This window comes from Canis aureus, chromosome 11 (genome assembly GCF_053574225.1).
Source record: "Canis aureus isolate CA01 chromosome 11, VMU_Caureus_v.1.0, whole genome shotgun sequence".
Lineage (NCBI taxonomy): Eukaryota > Metazoa > Chordata > Mammalia > Carnivora > Canidae > Canis > Canis aureus.
Genome location: NC_135621.1, coordinates 45472422 through 45492883, shown reverse-complemented (window position 1 = coordinate 45492883; position 20462 = coordinate 45472422). Strand labels below are relative to the sequence as shown.

At 38.9% G+C, this 20462-nt stretch overlaps 1 protein-coding gene across 4 annotated transcripts in view; it reads right to left on the bottom strand.

Moving 5' to 3' along the window:
• AFF3 (ALF transcription elongation factor 3) overlaps nt 1-20462 on the bottom strand; it is a 532210-nt gene that overhangs the window by 443207 nt on the left and 68541 nt on the right. For 2 of the 4 annotated variants that reach the window (XM_077915033.1, XM_077915032.1), the window contains one exon: nt 1744-1818. In XM_077915033.1, coding sequence (XP_077771159.1) covers nt 1744-1818 — 75 coding nt within the window. Of the gene's footprint in view, nt 1-1743; nt 1819-14525; nt 14690-20462 lie in introns of those variants that run through there. The other 2 variants (XM_077915034.1, XM_077915035.1) reach the window with 2 other exon arrangements.

Here is a 20462-nt window from a genome sequence, read left to right as displayed (position 1 = left end):
TTTCACAGTTATGAGCCTTCTTCTGATCTCTGTTAATCAGTCAAGTCGTCAAACTACTACTGAATCAATTCTTCCTTCTGATATATTTGACACTATCACTCCTCCTAACTATGAAAAATGTGCCAGGAGGAAGGGGTGCAGGCAACGTAGGGAGAGAACGGAAATTGAATTATGGTGTGTCATCAAGCATCTCAGCTTTTTTTGTTAAAGAAAATTAATATCTATTCTCCCAAAATACAATTATGAAGTGACCAGACACCAGATAACTGGGAGGACTAAGGGAGAAATAGTGTTCCTTCCCCCTCATAAGGAGAAAATAGGCTAATTCAACTAATAATAAGGAAGTGACCCATTTACTGAAGGAAGGAAATACACTTGTTTTTTTTCAGCTCAGTATATAAAGAAATCTGGCCTCAGTGGAGAACTGACATGTCCCTCAGAATGTGCACTGTCTTCATTTCCTAGCTGAAGCATTTGGTTTAACTGACCTTGTTTTCCTTTGAGCTCCCGCTTGGTCTAATACTCAGATGCCTGAGCTGGGAGCCAGGACAACTACCTACTAACCGGTTCTCCCATAACCAGCGACTCGATGATGGAAGAGCACACAAACTCTCTCACTCCAGTGTCTTCATTATAAAACAGGGATTCTTCATGGCGTGGTAAGTTTTCAATGTGAAGATAATGCACAAAATGGCTTTAGAATAGCTTTGGGTACCCAAACTCCAATGTATTGCTTTTAAGTGTTGTTAATAATGAAAGAATCCATGAGTTTACAGAAACATATGAAAAGAGAGAGATTCTGTTTTGTCTTGTTTTGTTTTAGCCAAATTGCTATCTTGAGTATAAGAGAGAATATTGTGTCATGTGGCTGTAGAGGACACAAATAAAATGATCATAAAATAAATACTGCTTATCCTTCTAGCTATGCCCAGGTGAACAGAATATACTTTAAATTGCTAAGGGGCAATGCTGAATATGCTTCCAGCAAGGCTGTGAGAACACCTAAGGCATTCCATTTAAATTTAAGATTAGGGAATGTTAAAATACCCAGAACGTGTCACCTATTAGCATTTTAATTCATCTTTAGCACGTTACCCAAAGTTATTATATTGGGGAGTCTAACCAGTGACCTTCACATTAACGGAGGCTGCAGCCACAGCCTTACCAACTGAGAGGCTCATTGCTCCAACATAACCATCACTAAGAACTCTCTGGGCAGCTATGGTCATAGTGACTAGTGTAAGATGAAAATGACACTCTTATTCACAGAACCAAGCTTCCAGTTCAAATAAGAGGCTGTGATTGTCCTGCCCTGCTTGTGGATGTTTGCAATATGAAACCCCAGCTTTCACGAACATTCCATGGATTTCAAATGGAGACTGACCCATGCTGTGGATGGAGATGAAGTAAGCTTTAACCACGAAGTGAATCCGAGTTTTACTATGAACTTGCTAACTTTGGGACCAATACCAGCATTTGCAGTCAGAAATACAAGCTTGCATTGCATGCACTGCACTTCTTCCCCTCTCCAGCATGTCCAGACATCTGTGAAGCACCGACTGTGCAGAACTCCATGCACAGAGACTCCCACAAACATGCTTACTGCCCTCAGGGCAAGTCAAACCAACCACACGCATGAGACTGGTGTGATGCATGAAGTGGCCTTATGTGACATGGGGCAGGCAAGTGGTCATTTAGAATGATTTCAGGGCTCCTAAGAGGCCCCCATGCCCAAAATAATACCTCCTGCATCTGCTGGCGGAAGACTGAAATTCCACAACTAGAGAGTCATTCCTCTGGTTTAAGATGTCTTCACCCCTGTAAAAAATGTAGACACCACAAGAAGAGGAAATACTTTAACCCAAGCAGGCCTTGGTATCTGAGTGTGCATGAGTTTCCAAGGGGAAAGGGCAGAGGACATAGGGGCCCAAAGGGGGTCCAAATAGGAGGTATAACAAAAAAGGGAGAGGGACAGCATAGAGTATAGCAATGAAAACAAATTTATAAGCTCTGTCTACTTTGCAACCTAGTTTAGATGTTTATCATTAGGCTAAAAGCCATATTCAATCAGGCAGCTATCAGACTTGCTGCATTCAGGGTCAGGGAGTAAGAATCACTTCAAAATATGGAGAAGCTGGAGGTGAGAGGCAAGCTGCTCCTCTTTAACTAAATCTGCCTATTCCACAATCCATTTAAAGATAACCAAAAGCACTTCAAGATGCACATCTGGGCTGGCTAACGTTCCCTAATGAGGTTCGGCTTGCACACCCAGCCTATGCCTTCTCATACTAAGAAGGACTGAACACCCTCAGGATCACCTACACACAGCCTGCTAATAGAAATGCACTTGCCATCTTTTATGGCACTGCCATGATGCTTGTGCCATGCAGTAACCTCCATGCCACTAGATGAAACCAGAATGACCAAAAAACGACAATCATCCCCACCTTCTCCAGAAGAGCACAAAAGAAATCCAAAAGGAGAGCCAATACTTCTTCAGTGCCTTCCCTTTGGTTTTTCTTCTCCTTCTTTGGAAGGCAGCTCTGTTGCTTCTACTGAGCATTCAACACTTCCTAAAGGTGACCCATCTGACTCCACCTCCTTCACTAGAACCACAACCACCTGTCTTGTCAGGCCTTGGAAGCTAAAATGTCACCTGCTTAAAGCAAATGTCATTGTAGAGAAAGTCTGGACTTGCCACCCCCCATCTTTCTCTAAACGTCTGAACTCTTATCTCTTCTACCAACGCTAAATGTTTTAACTCATAAAGACAGTATCTTCTCAACAGTGAGTCCACCACTCCACTAATTACCAGTGAAATCTGTGCAGGTACTTACAACTCCAGAGAGTGCCTTTCTCTTGATCTCTCACCATTAAAACTCAGTTCTCTTCCCTCCTCTGTCATTCAAGCAATGTAAAGATCATGCCATTTGCTTTAGAAGCAAAGGAACCTTTCCCTTGACATGCTGAAAAGTCAGGTCAGCTTCCCTGGGGAATGGCTGACTAAAGTTGTAGAGAATTCTGATTCCTGGAATGCTGATACATACATTAGACTCAGTAAAAGCCTCATGTTATGAGCTGTGTTGGTTTGTTTTGGAGTTTTTTTTGTTGTTTTTTTGTTGTTTTGTTTTTTGTTTTTTGTTTTTTTGGTGACTAGCAGATGGTGAAATCTCTGTAAAGTTATTCCTTATTTCCATGAAAATTGTAAGAATCACACTCCTCAAATGTATGTCACCAAATGTATTTATTTATTTTGTATGAAAGTGGAGGCAGCCAACTGCTACAATATTATTTATTATTTATTGCAGATGCATAACATTCCCAGAAAATGAGCCTTTTTAATCAACTCCTTTTAAAAGACCTATTTATTTTTAGAATTAAAAAACAGCCAATGAAAACTATAGTAAAAACATTTCTGATAATTTCCCTTTATTTGCTTTTAATCTATAAAATGAAGTAAGTAAGTGTAAGGTTCAGGCCAAAGCCAATTATGCTGAGTAGATAGGAATAGAAATTCAAACATGAAATTATCACCATTTCTAAAATTAATGTATTCTTGATCATATGGTAACAGTATGAAACCAAATAATAGTAATACCTTTGAATCTAATGGCTTCTCCCTTCTACTAAGCTCAAAACATCCCACACACAGGTCCCTTACTTATCCTTACAATGTCCCTTGAAGAAAGAAAACGATGGTGTTTATCACTGCTGGGATAACTTTTCTAAAGATCAAGGAACTTACAGTAAGACTTTGATAATCAAAACAATGTCATAAAGAAGACATCATGTAGAAGGAACAGCAGTGTCAATCCATGGATGAGGAGCTACCTGGGAGCAAGAGGTGGACATGCTTCCTAAACCCTGATGTCTACAAGCCAAGTATTGATAAACAGTGAATGTGAACCTCACAAAAGCAAAACAGGGCAAATGAAACATAGGGAAGCTACTTTCCATTCAGAAAGAACTAAAAGGAGAATTCTGGAATAAAGGCTAAGTTGTTAAATTTTTTTATAGTCCACAAAAGACAAAAATCAGTTTCTTTCCATAGTACACGCGATAAAATGATATCCATGTAATACAGAATAGTGGACTAGAGCACAGATGAGCCAATTTAGAAATTATAGACTCTGAAGTAATAAGTCAGCTTGGGCTGCTGGTATCACTATTTGCATCAAATCCTACCCATCCCTTAGCCTGCTCTTGTCTCTGCCTAAGCAGCCCTCCTGGAGGGAGAGGTGGTGGAGCTGGTGGAGCCACCCACTCAGCTGAGCCCAGGTTTGACCCAGAAGGCCCAGCTGGCCAGGAGGGACTGCTCTCCTCCCTCTGGCACTGATTCATATGCAGCCTGTTTATATCTGAACATTTGCTGCAGACAAACTGCATTTCCCATGGAGGATGCTATCAGCCAAGGCCATGCATAGCTAATCCCACCCCTCGATGAGAGTCATCAAACTGTTTTCTTCTTTAAAAAACAAAACAAAATAAAACAAAACAAAACAAAACAAAAACATTATCTTATCTACTGGTATGTCTCCAGAGTTGAGGGCTGGAAAACAAGTAAATTCAAGGAGAAGAGAGAGAACGACCTCTCACCAATCTTTTGAAGAAAGTTATCATGTTCTCTATGGTTAAAATCTACTGTCCTCTTACACAGCAGAAACACAACTCACTTTAGTCCAAAAGTATTTTTCTGAAAGCCATGGTGCTAGGTCCAAGGGAGACAACTAGGGCTGTGACTGGCCTTTCCTTGTTACTGTGAAGCGAATGGTTCAGGAGACGGGGAGAAGAGGGAAGTGGCCCATTTAAAGCAGAGCATGTTGACATCATGTGTTTGGGGCATCAGAGAAGGAAGCACAGGGAATCTGGAGTGCTTCCTGCAAAAGACTGCCTTTGAGCCGGGTCTTGAGAAAAGGGTGGGTAGAGGAGAATGAAGGGAAGAAGGGCTTAAAAGTACATGATACACAAATTACTACTAGGCAGCCTTTGAAAGGATGTGGAGGAGGTGACCTCTGCCCTGCCTACACCATCCTAGTTCTTTAACCTGCTGGAATTCCACATTTAAAGCTTCATTTGTTTGGTGAGCTCCACCGCCACCATGTTGTTGCTACCTTACCCTAAATGAGTTTAATCTGATCCCTTCCTGGAGCAGGTCTGGTTTGGAGTAAATAAATGAAGGGTGGACACAAGGAAGAATAAAAGACACACTGTCCCTTTCTTTACAGTTTGCATCAGGACTGGCCTTGAACACCTTGACCACAGAGAAGATAACCTTTTCAGTCATGGGACCCTCAAAGCCCTTGCACAACACACTAACCTTCCCCTAGAGTGCACTGGCAGCCACAGGGGCAAACACGAAGAGAAGACACCAAGTAGCGAGAATGTTTTGCAGAAACTCTTCTGTTCTTTGGAGTAGCAATGTCAACAACTTTGTATAATTAAAGAAACTTAATCAAACACTGCAAAATTATAACAATTGCTTTAAACTTAATGAGTAAAACTATCATCTCTTATTATTTATAAAGCAAATGATAAAAGATCAGTAATCCCTTAAGTCAAAGAAAAGCAAGACTGTTAAAGTATACTTGCAAATTCCTTCCTTAATCTACAGACAGAGCTGGAAGACTGAGAGACAGGAAGGTGGTCAGAGAATGAGCAGGTGTGAGAAGTGAGTCAGAGAGAAGGTGGGTTGGAATCACAGCTGGGTAAAGAGGCAAAGATTCCCCAACCGGAGTCCTTCAAGGTCCTGAACTGTTGTAGCCATGGTACTGGTGCTGGGGGTGTAGGGTAGGGATGGGGAGGGTAATAGTGGTAGGGATGGTGATGATGGAGGTGGGGGTGGGGATGAGGAGATAGGGGATGGGGGTGATGGAGGTAATGGTGGGGATGATGGAGGTAAGGGTGGGGATGAGAAGGCAGGGGGTAGGGGTGATGGAGGTAATGGTGGGGATGATGAGTGTGGGGTGGGGATGAGGAGGTAGGGGATGGAGGTGATGGAGGTACTGGTGGTGATGATGGAGGTGAGGGTGGGGATGAGGATGTAGGGGGTGGGGGTGATGGTAGTAATGATGGGGGTGGGGTGGGGATGAGAAGGTAGGGAGCGGGGGGTGATGGAGGTAATGGCAGTGACGATGGGGATGGGGGTGGGGATGAGGACATAGGGGATGGAGGTAATGGTGGTGATGATGGGGCTGAGGATAAGAGGGGTAGGGGGTGGTGGCATTAAGAGGAGTTGGGGGAAGTGAGAAGGGGTGGGGTGTTGGCGGGGTTGGTAATGTTTGGGGGGTAATGGAAATGACAGGAGTGATGGTGGTGGTTAGAGTGGTAGTGGTGAAGTGGTGGGAAGAGGGGCTGGAGAGTGGTGGGAAGGGGTGATGGTGATGAGAAGAGTGGTGAGGTTGGTAGTTAAAGATCTGCTGAGGAGTGAGGACTGGTCAACGGCCCATATAACCCTTAAATCCTGAAGAACAGCACTCTGTCCTGCTCACTTATACTAGGCTTTTCTTGGAGAGCCAAGTAATTCCCTTCTCACATCTCTTGATTCCATTTTCCCCCAAGAGCATTACACTACTGGCTTTGCCATCAGCTTTGTAAGTATGATCCCCAAAATCATTTCGACAAGTACCCTGGAAAGGTCAGTCCAACCTTACTTGTTTGTCTTGGATCACAAAGGTGATCTCAATCTTAATTCAATCTTGAAACCCTCTAAGAGCATTTACAGATCTCTGCCTCAGCACTGCCGATCTATTCTACAAGAATGGGAAAAAAATTGAGAGTGGTTTGGGCCATAATCACTTGTCCCGTACCACAGCTTTGGTGAAACTAGGAAAACAGAAGGGAGTCACAAAATAATGAACACTCATAGACAAATTGAGCCCACAAATATTCCAAAGAAAAATAGCCTTTTGGGATAATCTGTAACATCTTCCCAAGCCCATCAGGCCCATATTAAATTTTGCTAATAACAGCAACCCTTTACTATTACTGAAGCACTTTACATGCATTATTTCACTGAGTGGTTTTGAAAACCGTAAGAGACATTATCCCCATCTACCAGTGAAGAAACAAGAGGCTCTGAGGTTAACTAACTCATACAAGTCCATAGCCGGTGAGCGACAATGCTGGGGTCTGAAGCCAGGCAGTCTGGCACCAGAAACCGAATTCTTAGACTCTGCTCTGCTGGCTCCCCGGGGAATCTGCTCACTGACAGGCTTTGACAAATGGCATCCCCATCTTTTGCTAGTAAATGCCAGGCAGAAGGGTATTAATTTTCAGATCATGACAATTTCAGTTCATTCTTCTAAGATCTGCTAAGTCTCTTTAGTTGGAAAGTGTTAACTTCAAGAATTCTTCTAAAACTTATACAAGTGGGATAAGCAATTCAACTGAGTCAGCACTAGCAATTAATACTCCAGTATTAAAAAAATACTCCAGTATTAATTCTGTACAGTGAGCTCCTTAAAAATTATGGAATACCATAATTACCCTTACAAAGACAAGACACTTCTGGAATATGGTGCTGGACATTTGTCAGTTCTATACTGATCATTTAGTTAGTCCTAACTCCATTTCTCGGTGGAAATGATGACTGTTTCAACTCTCTTGTAAATAGCCCCCAGTGAGTTCTTAGAGAGATGACAGATAAATGACAGCTTTGCATTTCCAAGGGTTAAATGCTTTTCCTGAGGGATCTTAAAGTCTTCGTGGCATGAGAACAAGTGTCAGGTTCTAATGGAATTGTTCCATTATAAATAAACCACCAGGTTGTATGACAAGCAGCTTTCCAAGAGGCTTTCCACATAGCATAGTATAAACAGAGAAGTTAATTTGAGTTTCTTAACAGGACCTTTTTTCCTTTACAATATAAAAGTGCCTTGGGATGAAGCAATTACTCTGATTTACCATCTTCTCCTTGTTAGAATATAAAGATGCAGTGGAGCTTCACACAAGCAGTAGTAACTTAACCAAACAAGACCCACCTATATAGTCCCTACTATGCTATTTCAAAGAGCTCACTTCTAGCCAGCAGCAGCACAGAGCTGCCATCAATCACGGTGTCCGTTATTAGAAGGACACTCACTCCCAAGACTTTCAATAAAGTACTTTCCTCCACCAAATACTCAGTTAAATTTCATTTTCACTTTGCAGCATCAGTTTCTAAACTTATATTCCTAGGAATTTTAAAACCATATGCAAGAAGTCATATTTAATAGCGTGCTTATGTTTTAACTATGATGTCCTTCCATATCCTCCCTTTGTGGCCACTCAGGGTCATGGATGTGATACTCTACACTAAACTAGGGGACAGAACGGTAGCCATGTCCTCTCATATAACTTCCTGATATTGGCTGGGTCCACTTTCTGGACACAGAAAAGACCCTGAACATCAGCCATTAAAGAATGGCTCCTGTTCTCCCTGAATCCAACTGTTCAACTTCTTTTCCTCCCAGAACCATTAATGACACACACTATCTGGTTGAAATGGGATTTCTGAAAAGGAGTTAAGAGTTAACTTGAGCTACTTTCATCTGTTGAACTGAATTAATTTACCTGTGAGGTACAGAACTAACCCCAGGCTAGAATGAAAGCAAATACAGCTAACTTAAAGGAAAGAAAGAATTAAAGGAATTTGCATGTCCTCAAATACCTTCTGGTGTGGAAGCAATCTGACAGACCAACCATTAGAGTCTTCCACGTAGGAAATACAAATGGCAAAGACTATCATAGACCCAATAATTTATCTGAAAGGGAGAGAGATCCTATTTTGAAATTGAGAATGGCCTATTTTAGTACAGGGCAGTTTATCAGCTGAGCTAGAAGTCTTAGTGGGTAAAGGGAAGAGGGAAGAGGAAAATACGATGGAAATCCTCAGTGTCTGAATAAGAACAGAGAACCACTGAGAGGATGCAGCCTCTATGTCACCAGGATTGCAGGTCTGGGGTACGAGACATGGACTCAGTTCCTCGGTCACAGGGAAACAGAAGGTAATGGGCAGATGCTCTCTCAACTTCTCATCCTCCAATCTTTCTCACCTCACCTGCCACCTCAGGCCTCACATCCTTTTCTGGATTCCCCTACTCCTCACTCCTCTTTCCTCCTTCCCAGGCTAATTCTCCCATTTGAACACCGAAGCCTACTGCCCCCAACCTGCCTTCTACAGATGCCACTTTCTCGTACTTAGTCGCCATCTTGGTCTCCCCTGGGATTTTTTCCATCAGCTAATGAACTCATTCAAGTCCCTCCTATCTTCTAAAAAAGAAAATGACAAGTCCTCCCTGACCCTCTGCCCCCTTCTGGCTGTTGCTCTCCATCAGCCACTGTTTTCTGCAGAGCCATCCACACTTGCTCTCTCTCCAATTTTTGGTTTTCCTAAACCCATGTGATTTGGTTCTGTTCTTCACAGCAAGGTCACAACTTCCTCACTAGGCAATCAATGGATACTTTTCACTCTACAACCTCCCACACAGCTACTATTGCCTTTTGAGAAGCTTTCTTCCCTACACTCTATGGAAATATATACTCGTAATTCACCTCCTGCCTTTTGGGCTACTCTTGAATGTGCTATGCTTGTCTCTACTCTTTTGTCACTCCTTTAGAATTTGTTGCCACTTAAGATCTGGGCAAGACCTTTTGTCTAGGCTTGGTCTCTTCTTTCCCAAGACTTACCCAAGTCTCTCTTCTTGGCTCCAGACCCAATTATGCAACTATCCACCTCATCTTCTCAAGTCATATTTCCCACAGTTACACAGAGTGCAGCAAGTGTACACATACCTCATTGCCACTCCCTGACCCAGCCTCTGCCTCCACTCTGTTGCCTATGCTGGTGGATGGCATCACTACCCACATAGTTGGTTGGTCAGAAACAAGAGCATCCAGTCAATCCCCCAGGCCTGTCAGTATCACTCCAATTTGTCCAACTGTCTGTCTCATTCTCCAATGCTATGTCTTCAGTCCAGGCCACCAGAAGCTCTCTCCTAGTCCTTCACAGTGCTTCCTATTGTTCTTCCTGCAATTTGCTCTTCCACAGTGAAGTGGTGTTTCCTAAAATAGCAGTTTGATCACGTCACTGTGATGCTCCACCCTCTCTTGGACAGAATCCAAATCTGGTATCCATGACCCTGCAGGGCCTGGTCCCTGCTTATCTCTCCAATGTCAGCTCAAATCTCCCCCAATCTCTATACTATAGCCTCTCTTTGAGCCGAGGTGTATGCTCTCCACCTGCCTACCTATTCCTGATCCTGAAGGTCTCAATTTAGTGATGCTTCCTTCACAAAAATATCCCCTGATGCTCTCAACAGACCCAAGTCTTGACAAGGGTGCCCTTCATATGTCCTATATAGAACCCTACACTCTCCCTCCAGTCACATGTCTTACATGAATCATCTAAGTCCTCCATGAAATGGTTAGCCCCACAGAAGAGGATCTGTATCTTTTTTCTGTAAAACTATATTCCCAGCACCTAGAATGCTACCTGGCACAGAGTGGGTACTAAAAATAATACTCAAAGTACTTTAAAATACATGATAAATTATTTTTAAATTTTTTTCTCATTCCTTTTCAAAATTTAGCCTATATACATACCACAATTTGAACAAACAGAATAAAAATCCATTCAAATCCTAGGTGGCTCAGTGGTTGAGCATCTGCCTTTGGCTCTGATCATGATCCCAGGGTCTTGGGATCGAGTCCCACATTTGGTGCCCCACAGGGAGCCTGCTTCTCCCTCCACCTATGTCTCTGCCTCTCTCTGTATGTTTCTCATGAATTAAAAAAAAATCCTGGATCTTAAAATGTTCTTTGTGGTTGTAGAGTATAACAATGGGAATCATATTAACAGTAATACTGAGCAACTGTTTGGTGTCGGACAATTTGTAAAGTAAGTTTTGTTACTTTATTATCCCTCTCAGCAAACTGTTATGTAGCCCTTATTTATGAAAAACACAGATTTTAATAAAGGAACATGCAAATATAAAAATGAAAATCTGTGTGCCATAAACATTCTTCTGTTCATTTTACAGATAAATGCCTGTCTTCAATGGAGAAATGAGGCTTAGAAAATTTAAATGAAAAAAAAAGAAAAAAAAAGAAAATTTAAATGAGTTGCCTAAACAGTAACTGTTAGAATTAAAATTCTAAGTTCCACAGAAGTTCTGGATATTAAAAACAATTGAAGTGTTTAAAATATATATATTTTTATTCAAAAAATTTAATTAGCACTATATACCAAAATGCTAGGTAGATATGAAAAAATACCCATTCTTGGGGACTTCTCTAACTTACCATGGTGAAATCTCTATAGTCGATTAAGCTTGAGTTAGAGGACGATGTTAAAAATTATGAATTATTTGAACTCTATAGTTCTATAATTCATTAGGTGCTAGCGAAGTAAAGATGATTAATTCTAAATATCCGTATAATGCAGTGTCAGAAAACCAAGGGGTCTTCCTATGGCTGATGTATCATTCACAAGTTCCCAATTTTAAATAGACATCTAATTTATCATAAAAATATTTTATTAGATTCCTAGAACATTAGGAATATTATACATTATGGGGCTGCCTGCACATGATGATAATTTTCACAATTCTTTTAAGAAATGCTGTAAAGAGGACACTCATACATATTCTGCCAATATATTTGCTTCATGTTAACTTAAAATACCCCTCCTTCCCCTTCTCTTTTCCTCTCTTCCCTCGCTCCTTACTCTTTTTGTTTCTCTCAATGTGTTCAACATACAACCATTCACAACAAAGTAAATTCAACATCACAGGCAACATAGGCGACTCTGTGGCATTAAAATACATTTATTATGAAGAAAGTCTAGGAAAAAGGTTCTTCTTTCTCAAAATGCTATGTCCAGAACAAGGTTGGGCAGTTAGTGGCACATACTAGAGGGAGAGACCAGAGAAGAAACATTTGACTTCTCACCTTTGATCTCTGGCAATTCAACATTAGCTTTCTGCTGAGTTAGAAGGAGGATTCCATTCTGTGGGCTTCCATCTTAACTGCCCAGCTTTTGGAGTGCCTAAGGTCTCCCTCCATAAGATTTTAGTGTCCACACCTCTCAGAATTAGCTAAGGATAATACCTGGCTTACATTAGGCACTCTGTCACCATTTGTTGAATGAATGGATGGATGGCTACCAACATTAATTTTCACTCAACCCCTCCTTTCACTGAATAATCAGTAAGGATAAACAATACTATGAGTAGATTTATCTGGTCTTCTCAGGACAGTAAAACATATGCTATGATACATAAAGGCCTTTCAGATACATTCTGAAGGCAGCAGTCTCAAGGAGTTGATAAAGCAAGGTTTTATCAAATAATTCTTTAAATGACTGGCACAAAGAAACATGAAAGTGTCATATTGTCCATTTAGAATTAAAAGTTTATATGCATTAACAGAAGATATTGTAATATATCAATGGGAAACATACCTGAAAATCACTAAACTTAAAGCTTTCTTGAATAAAAAGCTAATGATTCAGAGTCAGGTTGAAATGACATAAAAAGGAAAACCTAGCAAACCTCCCCACTGGACAAGAAGAACATTTCCTACCACTGGCCCTATACCTTTCAAGGACACTCCACTATCTTCAAATATATTAATATCAGACCAAGAATGAGGAGACCCAGGTAAGGTCCAGCCATAGACAAGTTAGGAACCACTCCATGCTTTAGCAAGATTAATAAAACCAATCCATACACTGATCACTTGTAAGAAGCAAATGAAGTCATGAATGTAGAATTCTTTGAAAACGTTAAAGTGCTCTGCCAAGGTAAAATACTATTAATGCCTGGACAGAGGTGATTAAAATACCCACTATGCAGAAAAATATGCACTTCTTATCCATCTCAGGCTGTCCTTAAATACTGACTTTGACTCAAAGATTTCATATTTAATAATACACCATCCATATTTAGGATGTCACTGTAGCATTATTTAAACTGCAAAACAAATTTAAAGTCAATTACATATCATTCTGAAGAGACTGCTTAATAAATTATGAACTTTCATACAATGGAAGACTATGAAGCCATTGGATGGAGGGGATCTACAGACATAGAAAAATACCAAAAACATACATATTAAAGGAAAAAGAATAAGCTATAGAAGAGCATGGATGATATAATCTCTTTTACATAAAATAACATATGTGTTTTTACAAACATATGAAAATCTTAAAATACTCATCTCTGAAGTAAACAATGAAGTGGCAGGGGGTGGGAAGGGATTTATATTCTTCTGCCTAGGTTGGACATTTTACAAGCACATTACTTTTTTAATAGAAAGCATTATACTTTTAAAATATTGACAGTGTTAAGTTTCAATTTGTTTCTCCTTCCTGAATTAGCTATAAACATGTAAAATGTAAAATTAAAGCAATGATTAGTAAATATAGCACAGGTTTATATGTGACACTCTATGGGATCCTGGCTCTCCCTACCAGGCCAGGCTCCACGCCTCCTACCCACTCACTCTTCCTCCCCAAGGAAGAACTAAACAGATGTCTCCACAAATGTAACCTGTAGACTTTAATCCAACTAAACTTCATGTTGATCAAAGACTTTCTGAATCTGTAATTCCCCTGTACTTAAGCATACCAAACAAACATAAAATCACCATGTTCATCCTGTTAGTATCTAATTGCATCTACACTGATATAATCTGGGCTTCAGACAAATAATCTGCATAAACCCTAGGGATAACTCAGAAGACACCAGGTCACATGATACCAAGTCTGGGAAAGTCTCTTTATGAACTCAGCTTGCCTACTTCTCCAGAGAGAAACATAACCCCAATATGACAAACCTGGGTACAGAGGCATCTGAGACTTTCAATTTATAGGAGGATAACAATTTACCTCAAAAAGGGTTTACTGAATTGCCAAAGCCCTCCAGGAACTCTGAATTCTGCTCTCCTGGCTACAAATTGGTTAATTGTCCATCCTACTCCCTTGTCTGCACCATTCCCCTCCAAATCTCTCTCCCCTTATAATTTTATCAGTAGTCCTGAGTTTTTGTGTCAGATTGTCTGTCTCCTTCTCTCTCATCTAATCTAATTTTGTTTGCTGTTTGAGTAATAGTATTTACTGTATTAATTATTTATTTTCAGGTTAGTAAGTAATAATGTTGGAATTTAAATAAAAATGAACTCTTCTTCAAATTATAACATGCATCTCCTCTGTTACAAATACTTATATTTTAAGCAGTTGTCTAGTATTTACATCTCATAAAACAAGGAAAGTAGCATTAATAAATGCAACATCTCTTAATATTAGGCATATTATATATTCTTAAACATTAAAGGCTATGACTAATAACATCTTCTTATACTATTCTTACACTAGAAAAATATTGGTAATTCTGCAAATTCAATGTGCCATTTTCTATCCACGTCAACTGTTTTATCAGGCACATAAAATTCACAAGAGAAAGAATAATAAATATGTAACAACTGCACATCCTCACTAATAATTAAAGAAATGCAAGGCAAATCAAAGTGAAACCATTTTTACCTACCCAATTAGAAAAAAAATGTTTAAGTGAGTTGGAAAAATTAATATTCAAGTCTGGTAAGTGTTGGCTGACAGTGGTGTCTTCCATGTAGCTGGAGGGAGTCTAGATCAGAACCAAGTTCCTGACAACAGTTCTGTGTTTTGTAATCCATATTCAGAACCTTTAAAAAGGATCTTTTATCTTGCTCATCTCCTCCTAGGAATCTGTTCAAAGGAAATTGTCAGAAATGCAGAGATTTATACAGATAAATTTTCATCAGAGAATTGTATACAAGGGAAACTAGAAGCAACCTGATGTGCAATAATCAGAAAATAATTAAATCGTAATTTACTGTGGCCATTAAAACTCATGTATTTCAATACTACTTAAGTTCACAGGAAATACTCGTAATGTTAAATGAAAAAAAAAACAGGATAAAAATTATGTAAGCAAATGATAAAAGTTTTGTTAAAATTATACAAAAGTAAAAAAAAATCATACAAAAGTGTATGTGTGTATACATATTTCTGTGTATTCCTGCATACATACACAGGAAAAAAAATCTAAAAGAATACCAAGATGTTAATGCTGGCTATTCCTGAGAAACATTAGAAATAAAACTTTCTTTTTCCTTTGTTTGTATTTGGTATGTTTGAGTCTTCAGACTCTTCCTATACATTAGGATCGCTGCTCTAAGACACAGACAACACCAAGTGTTGGCGAGCATGTATAGAAACTGGAACCCTGTGTGCACGGTTGCTGGGAATGTAAATTGGTGCAGGTGCATTAGAAAACAGTATGGCAGTTCCTCAAAAAGCTAAGAATAGAATTACTGTATGATTTAACAATCTTACTTCTGGCATATTCCCAGAAGACTTGAAAGCAAGGTCTCAAATATATATATCCATGTTCATCTGTACATCCATGTTCAGAGCAGCATTATTCATAACACCCCAAAGGTGGAAGCAACCCAACCAACCAATGAATGGATAAATAAAATGTGCTCTTCACACATGATGGAATGTATTCAGCCTGAAAAGGAAGGAGATTCTGACACATGACATATACTACAATGTTATCAGCTAAACTGTGTCCCTCCTAAAGTCAAATATCGAAGCTCTAACCCCCAGTATCTAGAATGTGACTGTATGTGGAAGCAGGGCCTTGGAAGAGGTGATTCAGTTAAAATGAGTCATGAGGGTGGATCCTAATTCAATCCAACTGGTGTCCTTCTGAGAAAAGGAAATTTGGCCTCACCAGGGGGACACCAGAGATGTCTATGCAGAGAGAAAAGACCATGTGAAGAGGAGGGATGACAGAAGCCATCTGCAAGCTAAGGAGAGAGGCTTCATAACAAACCAAACCTTCTAACACTTTGATCTGGGAATTCCAGCCGTCAGGACGGTGAAGAAAGAAATCTCTGCTGTTTAAGCCACCCCATCTGTGGCATTTTGTTAAATAATCCTAGCAACCTAATACATACAACATGGATGGACCTTAAGGATATAATGCTAAGTAAATGAGCTGATCATAAAGAGTTTTGGTTTTGTGAGATGAAAACAGTTCTGGAGATTTACTGCATTTAACACTACTGAACTGTATGCTTAAAAATGGTTAAAATGGCAAATTCCAAGTTGCATGTATTTTACTTAATTTAAGAAAGAAAGTGACAATCTGAGTTAAAAGGATTACTTCACAATTATAAATGTTATACATATTTTATTAACATTTAAAATAAAATATTATCTATTTAATTCACGTCATTCAACAATAGGATAACAGTATTCCAGATGTTCACCCCAATTTTGCTCCCATGCAGTCTTCTCCTCTCAATAAATAGCAAATCCATTCTTCTAATTGGCCAAAAACCTTTGGAATCTTCTTCACATAAGACGGTGAGGGGAACCTGGCAGGATCTATGCAATCCATGTAATAATGAGTTAGAGCTCTAGACATCAGCCTGAACTTATGTTCAGCTTAATATATATGCAGATGGATACATATGTAAATATTTATAGTATATATGTATATATATATATGTATATAAGCACAGGTTAGTATATACACATATATGTCCTTGCTCTGTCAGCTAAGTGGGCCTAGAAACATCAACACCTCAGTGACAATGAACATGGCTAGCACTCAGATCTTGGTTTCCAACAGCATTCTCCAATGAAAGGAACCAGGGCTTCTTGAAGAAATGGCTTACTTTTAGACTGCCACAGAAAATGTACAAGATAGATCTGACCAACTTGTAGCACCAAAAAGCAATACCACCACCACCAATGATGAGCCTATACCAAGGAGATATAAAAGGCAACTGAAAGAGTTTCTGCTGGCCAAAGCTGGAGCAACCTGAACAAGAAAATGACTAAAATAGTACTGGAATATAATCCAAACTATCAAAGAAATATCCATGAGTCCATACTAAGTAAACAAATCCAAACAATTTATATAGATACTCCACCTCCATTTAGGGAGGAGAAGCATAACTCCACACTTCTTAAGAACTACAACTATAACCAGCAACATAAATTAATCTCACAAACACAATACTGAGCAAAAGAAGCAAAACAGAGAAGGGTATCTACTATATAATTCCATTTGTATGATGTACAAAAATAAGTAAGCATTAACTTTAGCATCAGAATTCAAGATAATGGTTATCTCTGGAAAAAAAAAAAAAGGAAAGAAACAGTGATTGGAAGGATGCCCAGGAGAGATTTCTGAGATGCTGGCAATATTCTATTAAACTTGTTAATGGATATGTTCTATCCATGATCTAATCAAACTCAATGAATTACACTTGACCACTACCTCATACTATGCATGAAACCAACGTCAGCTGGGGGGGGCGGGGGGGGGGGGGGGAGGAACCACCTGAAATTGATTTTGATGTAATATGATGATCGGTTTCATTTTTTTCCACACGGCAAGCCAAATGACCCAGCTCTATTAGTTGGAAAGACCATTATTTTCACATTGCTATACAGTGCCAACTTTCACCATAAATCAGGTCTTCATATAGGTGTGGTTCTGTTGCTAGACTCCTTTTTCAATTCCATTTGTCTATTTGCTTATCCCTGTGCCAACACTATATGTCTTAATTACTACAGCTTTGTAATAAAGTCTTGATATCCAGTAGAGTAAGCCCTACAACCTTATTCTTTTTCCAGACTGTCTTGGTATAGTGACCCCTTTGTATCTGTCATACATATTCTGGAATCAGCTTGCCAATTCCACACACAATTGCTAGGAGCTTGTTTAGGAACAGGTACACACATCCTCTCATATGTCACATCCACATCTCCTCCCTTGCCAAATATAGAAGCATAAAGATATAGTTTTCCTGCACTTGGGTGCCTAAGTAGGGTTGCTGTCACAAAAAACCCCTACTCCCATTGACACATTATGAACATGTAGCATAAGCAAGAAACAGACTTACATTATCAAAAACAATTCTATGACCTTCGAGAAGGAAGAGGGCTTGTAAGAAAAAGATCCAATATTAATTCTGGATTTATTTTAAATATCTGAGCTACAACAAGCTTATCGCATATAGACTCATACACACATATATGGGATGCATGAATTGTTAATTCTGTATGAAACATCTGAGTTATTTGCAACTCTCTGAAATTAACTCAAACCATTTACCAGATGGTAAATTCTGGAAATAAATTTAAAATATGCAAAAAAATACTATCTGACTTTTATATGAAACACAGAGTACCTAATTATAACCTCATATTTTAATTCTGAAAAAGAGGAAACAACATAGAATTTTTATTTCTAATATCAGCTTTGAATGATAATTCAGATTTGCAAAAAAAATCTATGTTTTGTAAGCAAATCAGTGTTTCCCATTTGGGATTTTTATTGGACAATTAAAAAGCCTTATGGGCTAAAAATTCATCAGGATTAATTTAAAAAGATGCAAATTCTTATAATACGATCTGCCCCTCAACTTTTTAAAAATCCCTGCAACTGGGGATCCCGGGGGGGGGGGGGAGGCCTCAGGTTTGGTGCCTGCCTTCGGCCCAAGGCATGATCCTGGAGTCCCAGGATCGAGTCCCACATCGGGGGAATGCATGGAACCTGCCTCTCCCTCTACCTGTGTCTCTAACTCTCTCTCTCTGTGTCTCTCATGAATAAGTAAATAAAATCTTTTAAAAATAAATAAATAAGCAAACAAATAAATAAAAATAAAAACCCCTGCAACAGCTTTTTGTGTATATCAAATTAAGATTTATTATATAATAAAATTATGTAATAATATACAACCTTTATCTAAAGTCATATGATTCTTCAACATTTATCCCTGCTACACTGCAACACATAAATCATGCAAGAGAACTCTCAAGATACATATTATATAGGCCTAGAATTATTTTGATTTAATTCTTGATAAGAAGTGAAGCGGTAACTTGTTACTTTAGACTGGCAAATCAATATCAAATGCTTGTTCTAAGATCGGTTATCACTCCAGTCATGCAAGTAGCTTGAAAAACTGAAATATTAGCATTGACAAAAGGATTGCTCTATTTGTTTTCCAAAGGCTTTCCTGTGTGACTCAATACTTAGTTTTACTCCAAAGAAAATCAATTTCTTTATTCAACTTGTCAATCAGAAAACACATATAGAAACAATGACTTTATTGGAGCACATAAAAGAACAATGAATAATAATCTAAGATGAAATGGAAACATAAAGTGGTATTACATACAAAATATACATATGTAACAACAGAATTAATAACTTATATAGACATATAAAAAAAGAATTAAATACGGAAGTAAAAACTAAACTTGACAAAAATAAGTTGCACAAACTCATTCCCACCTTTAGGTTTCAAATACAGCAATCTCTTTTCAATTCAGAATTCAAAAAATTAGGGGCACCTGGGTAGCTCAGTGGTTGAGCGTCTGTCTTTAGCTCAGGACATGATCCCGGAGTCCTAGGATCAAGTCCCACAATAGGCTCCCCACAGGAAGCCTGCTTCTCCCTCTGCCTATGTCTCTGCCTCTCTCTCTGTGTCTCTCATGAATAAATAAATAAAATCTTTTAAAAAAAAGAATTCAAAAAATTAAATCATTGGAATAACTAACTTTTTCTCTTACAATGAAAGTCCACAGAAATCCAATTTATTCTTTTTTTTTTTTTTTTTATCTGCAAATACTAAACTTTCTAGAGGAATGATAGTGGGACATTTATATCAGAATATCAACTTTAAACGAAGAGCCTGAGTGAGTCTAAGTTACACTTTACATAATAAAGAATGAAGAAATTATACAGCTTTTGCTCTAGTACCAAAAAAAAGAGTTTTAAAAAGGTATACATTGGATACCGAGGTAGAAAGCAACATAATACATTGATCTAATTACCACTCAAGTCCCTCCATTCCTTTAAGACCACTCAAGTTCACCATGTATGAAGTATTCAATGTCACCCACATTAATTGCCTCATGTGAGTTTTATTTTATTTTAATGATTGGGTAGAGCCAAACATCAAATCCTGGCTTTAAAAAGTGAAGTCTGAGCAAGGAAAAGAGACTGCTTCTTCCTTATTTTGATTCAGAACAAGAACCTTCCTTTTTATTCATCCTCAGTACCTAACAATGCTCCGCAAACCATGGGCCCTTGATGAGTATTTTTCCAATGAGAGAACAGGAAAACATATATTCTTTGTGTGACCTTAGGCACCAAATGTCTTTTGGTATAAATTTCCAAATCTTTAAAAACAAGGACATAATAATAATGCATGCATGTCTTCTACACTGGGTTGTTGTGAGAACCAACTGAACGAATAGATATGAAAGTTATATGTTCCCCATAAAGTATGTTACAGAGGTAACTTTTGAGTAAAGAAGCATTCCTGGAATGGGGGTAGTGGTAGCAATGAGGGATCTTCAAGGAACATAGTTTTCAAAAGCCCTTATTTCTTCTATCCCTTGAACCACT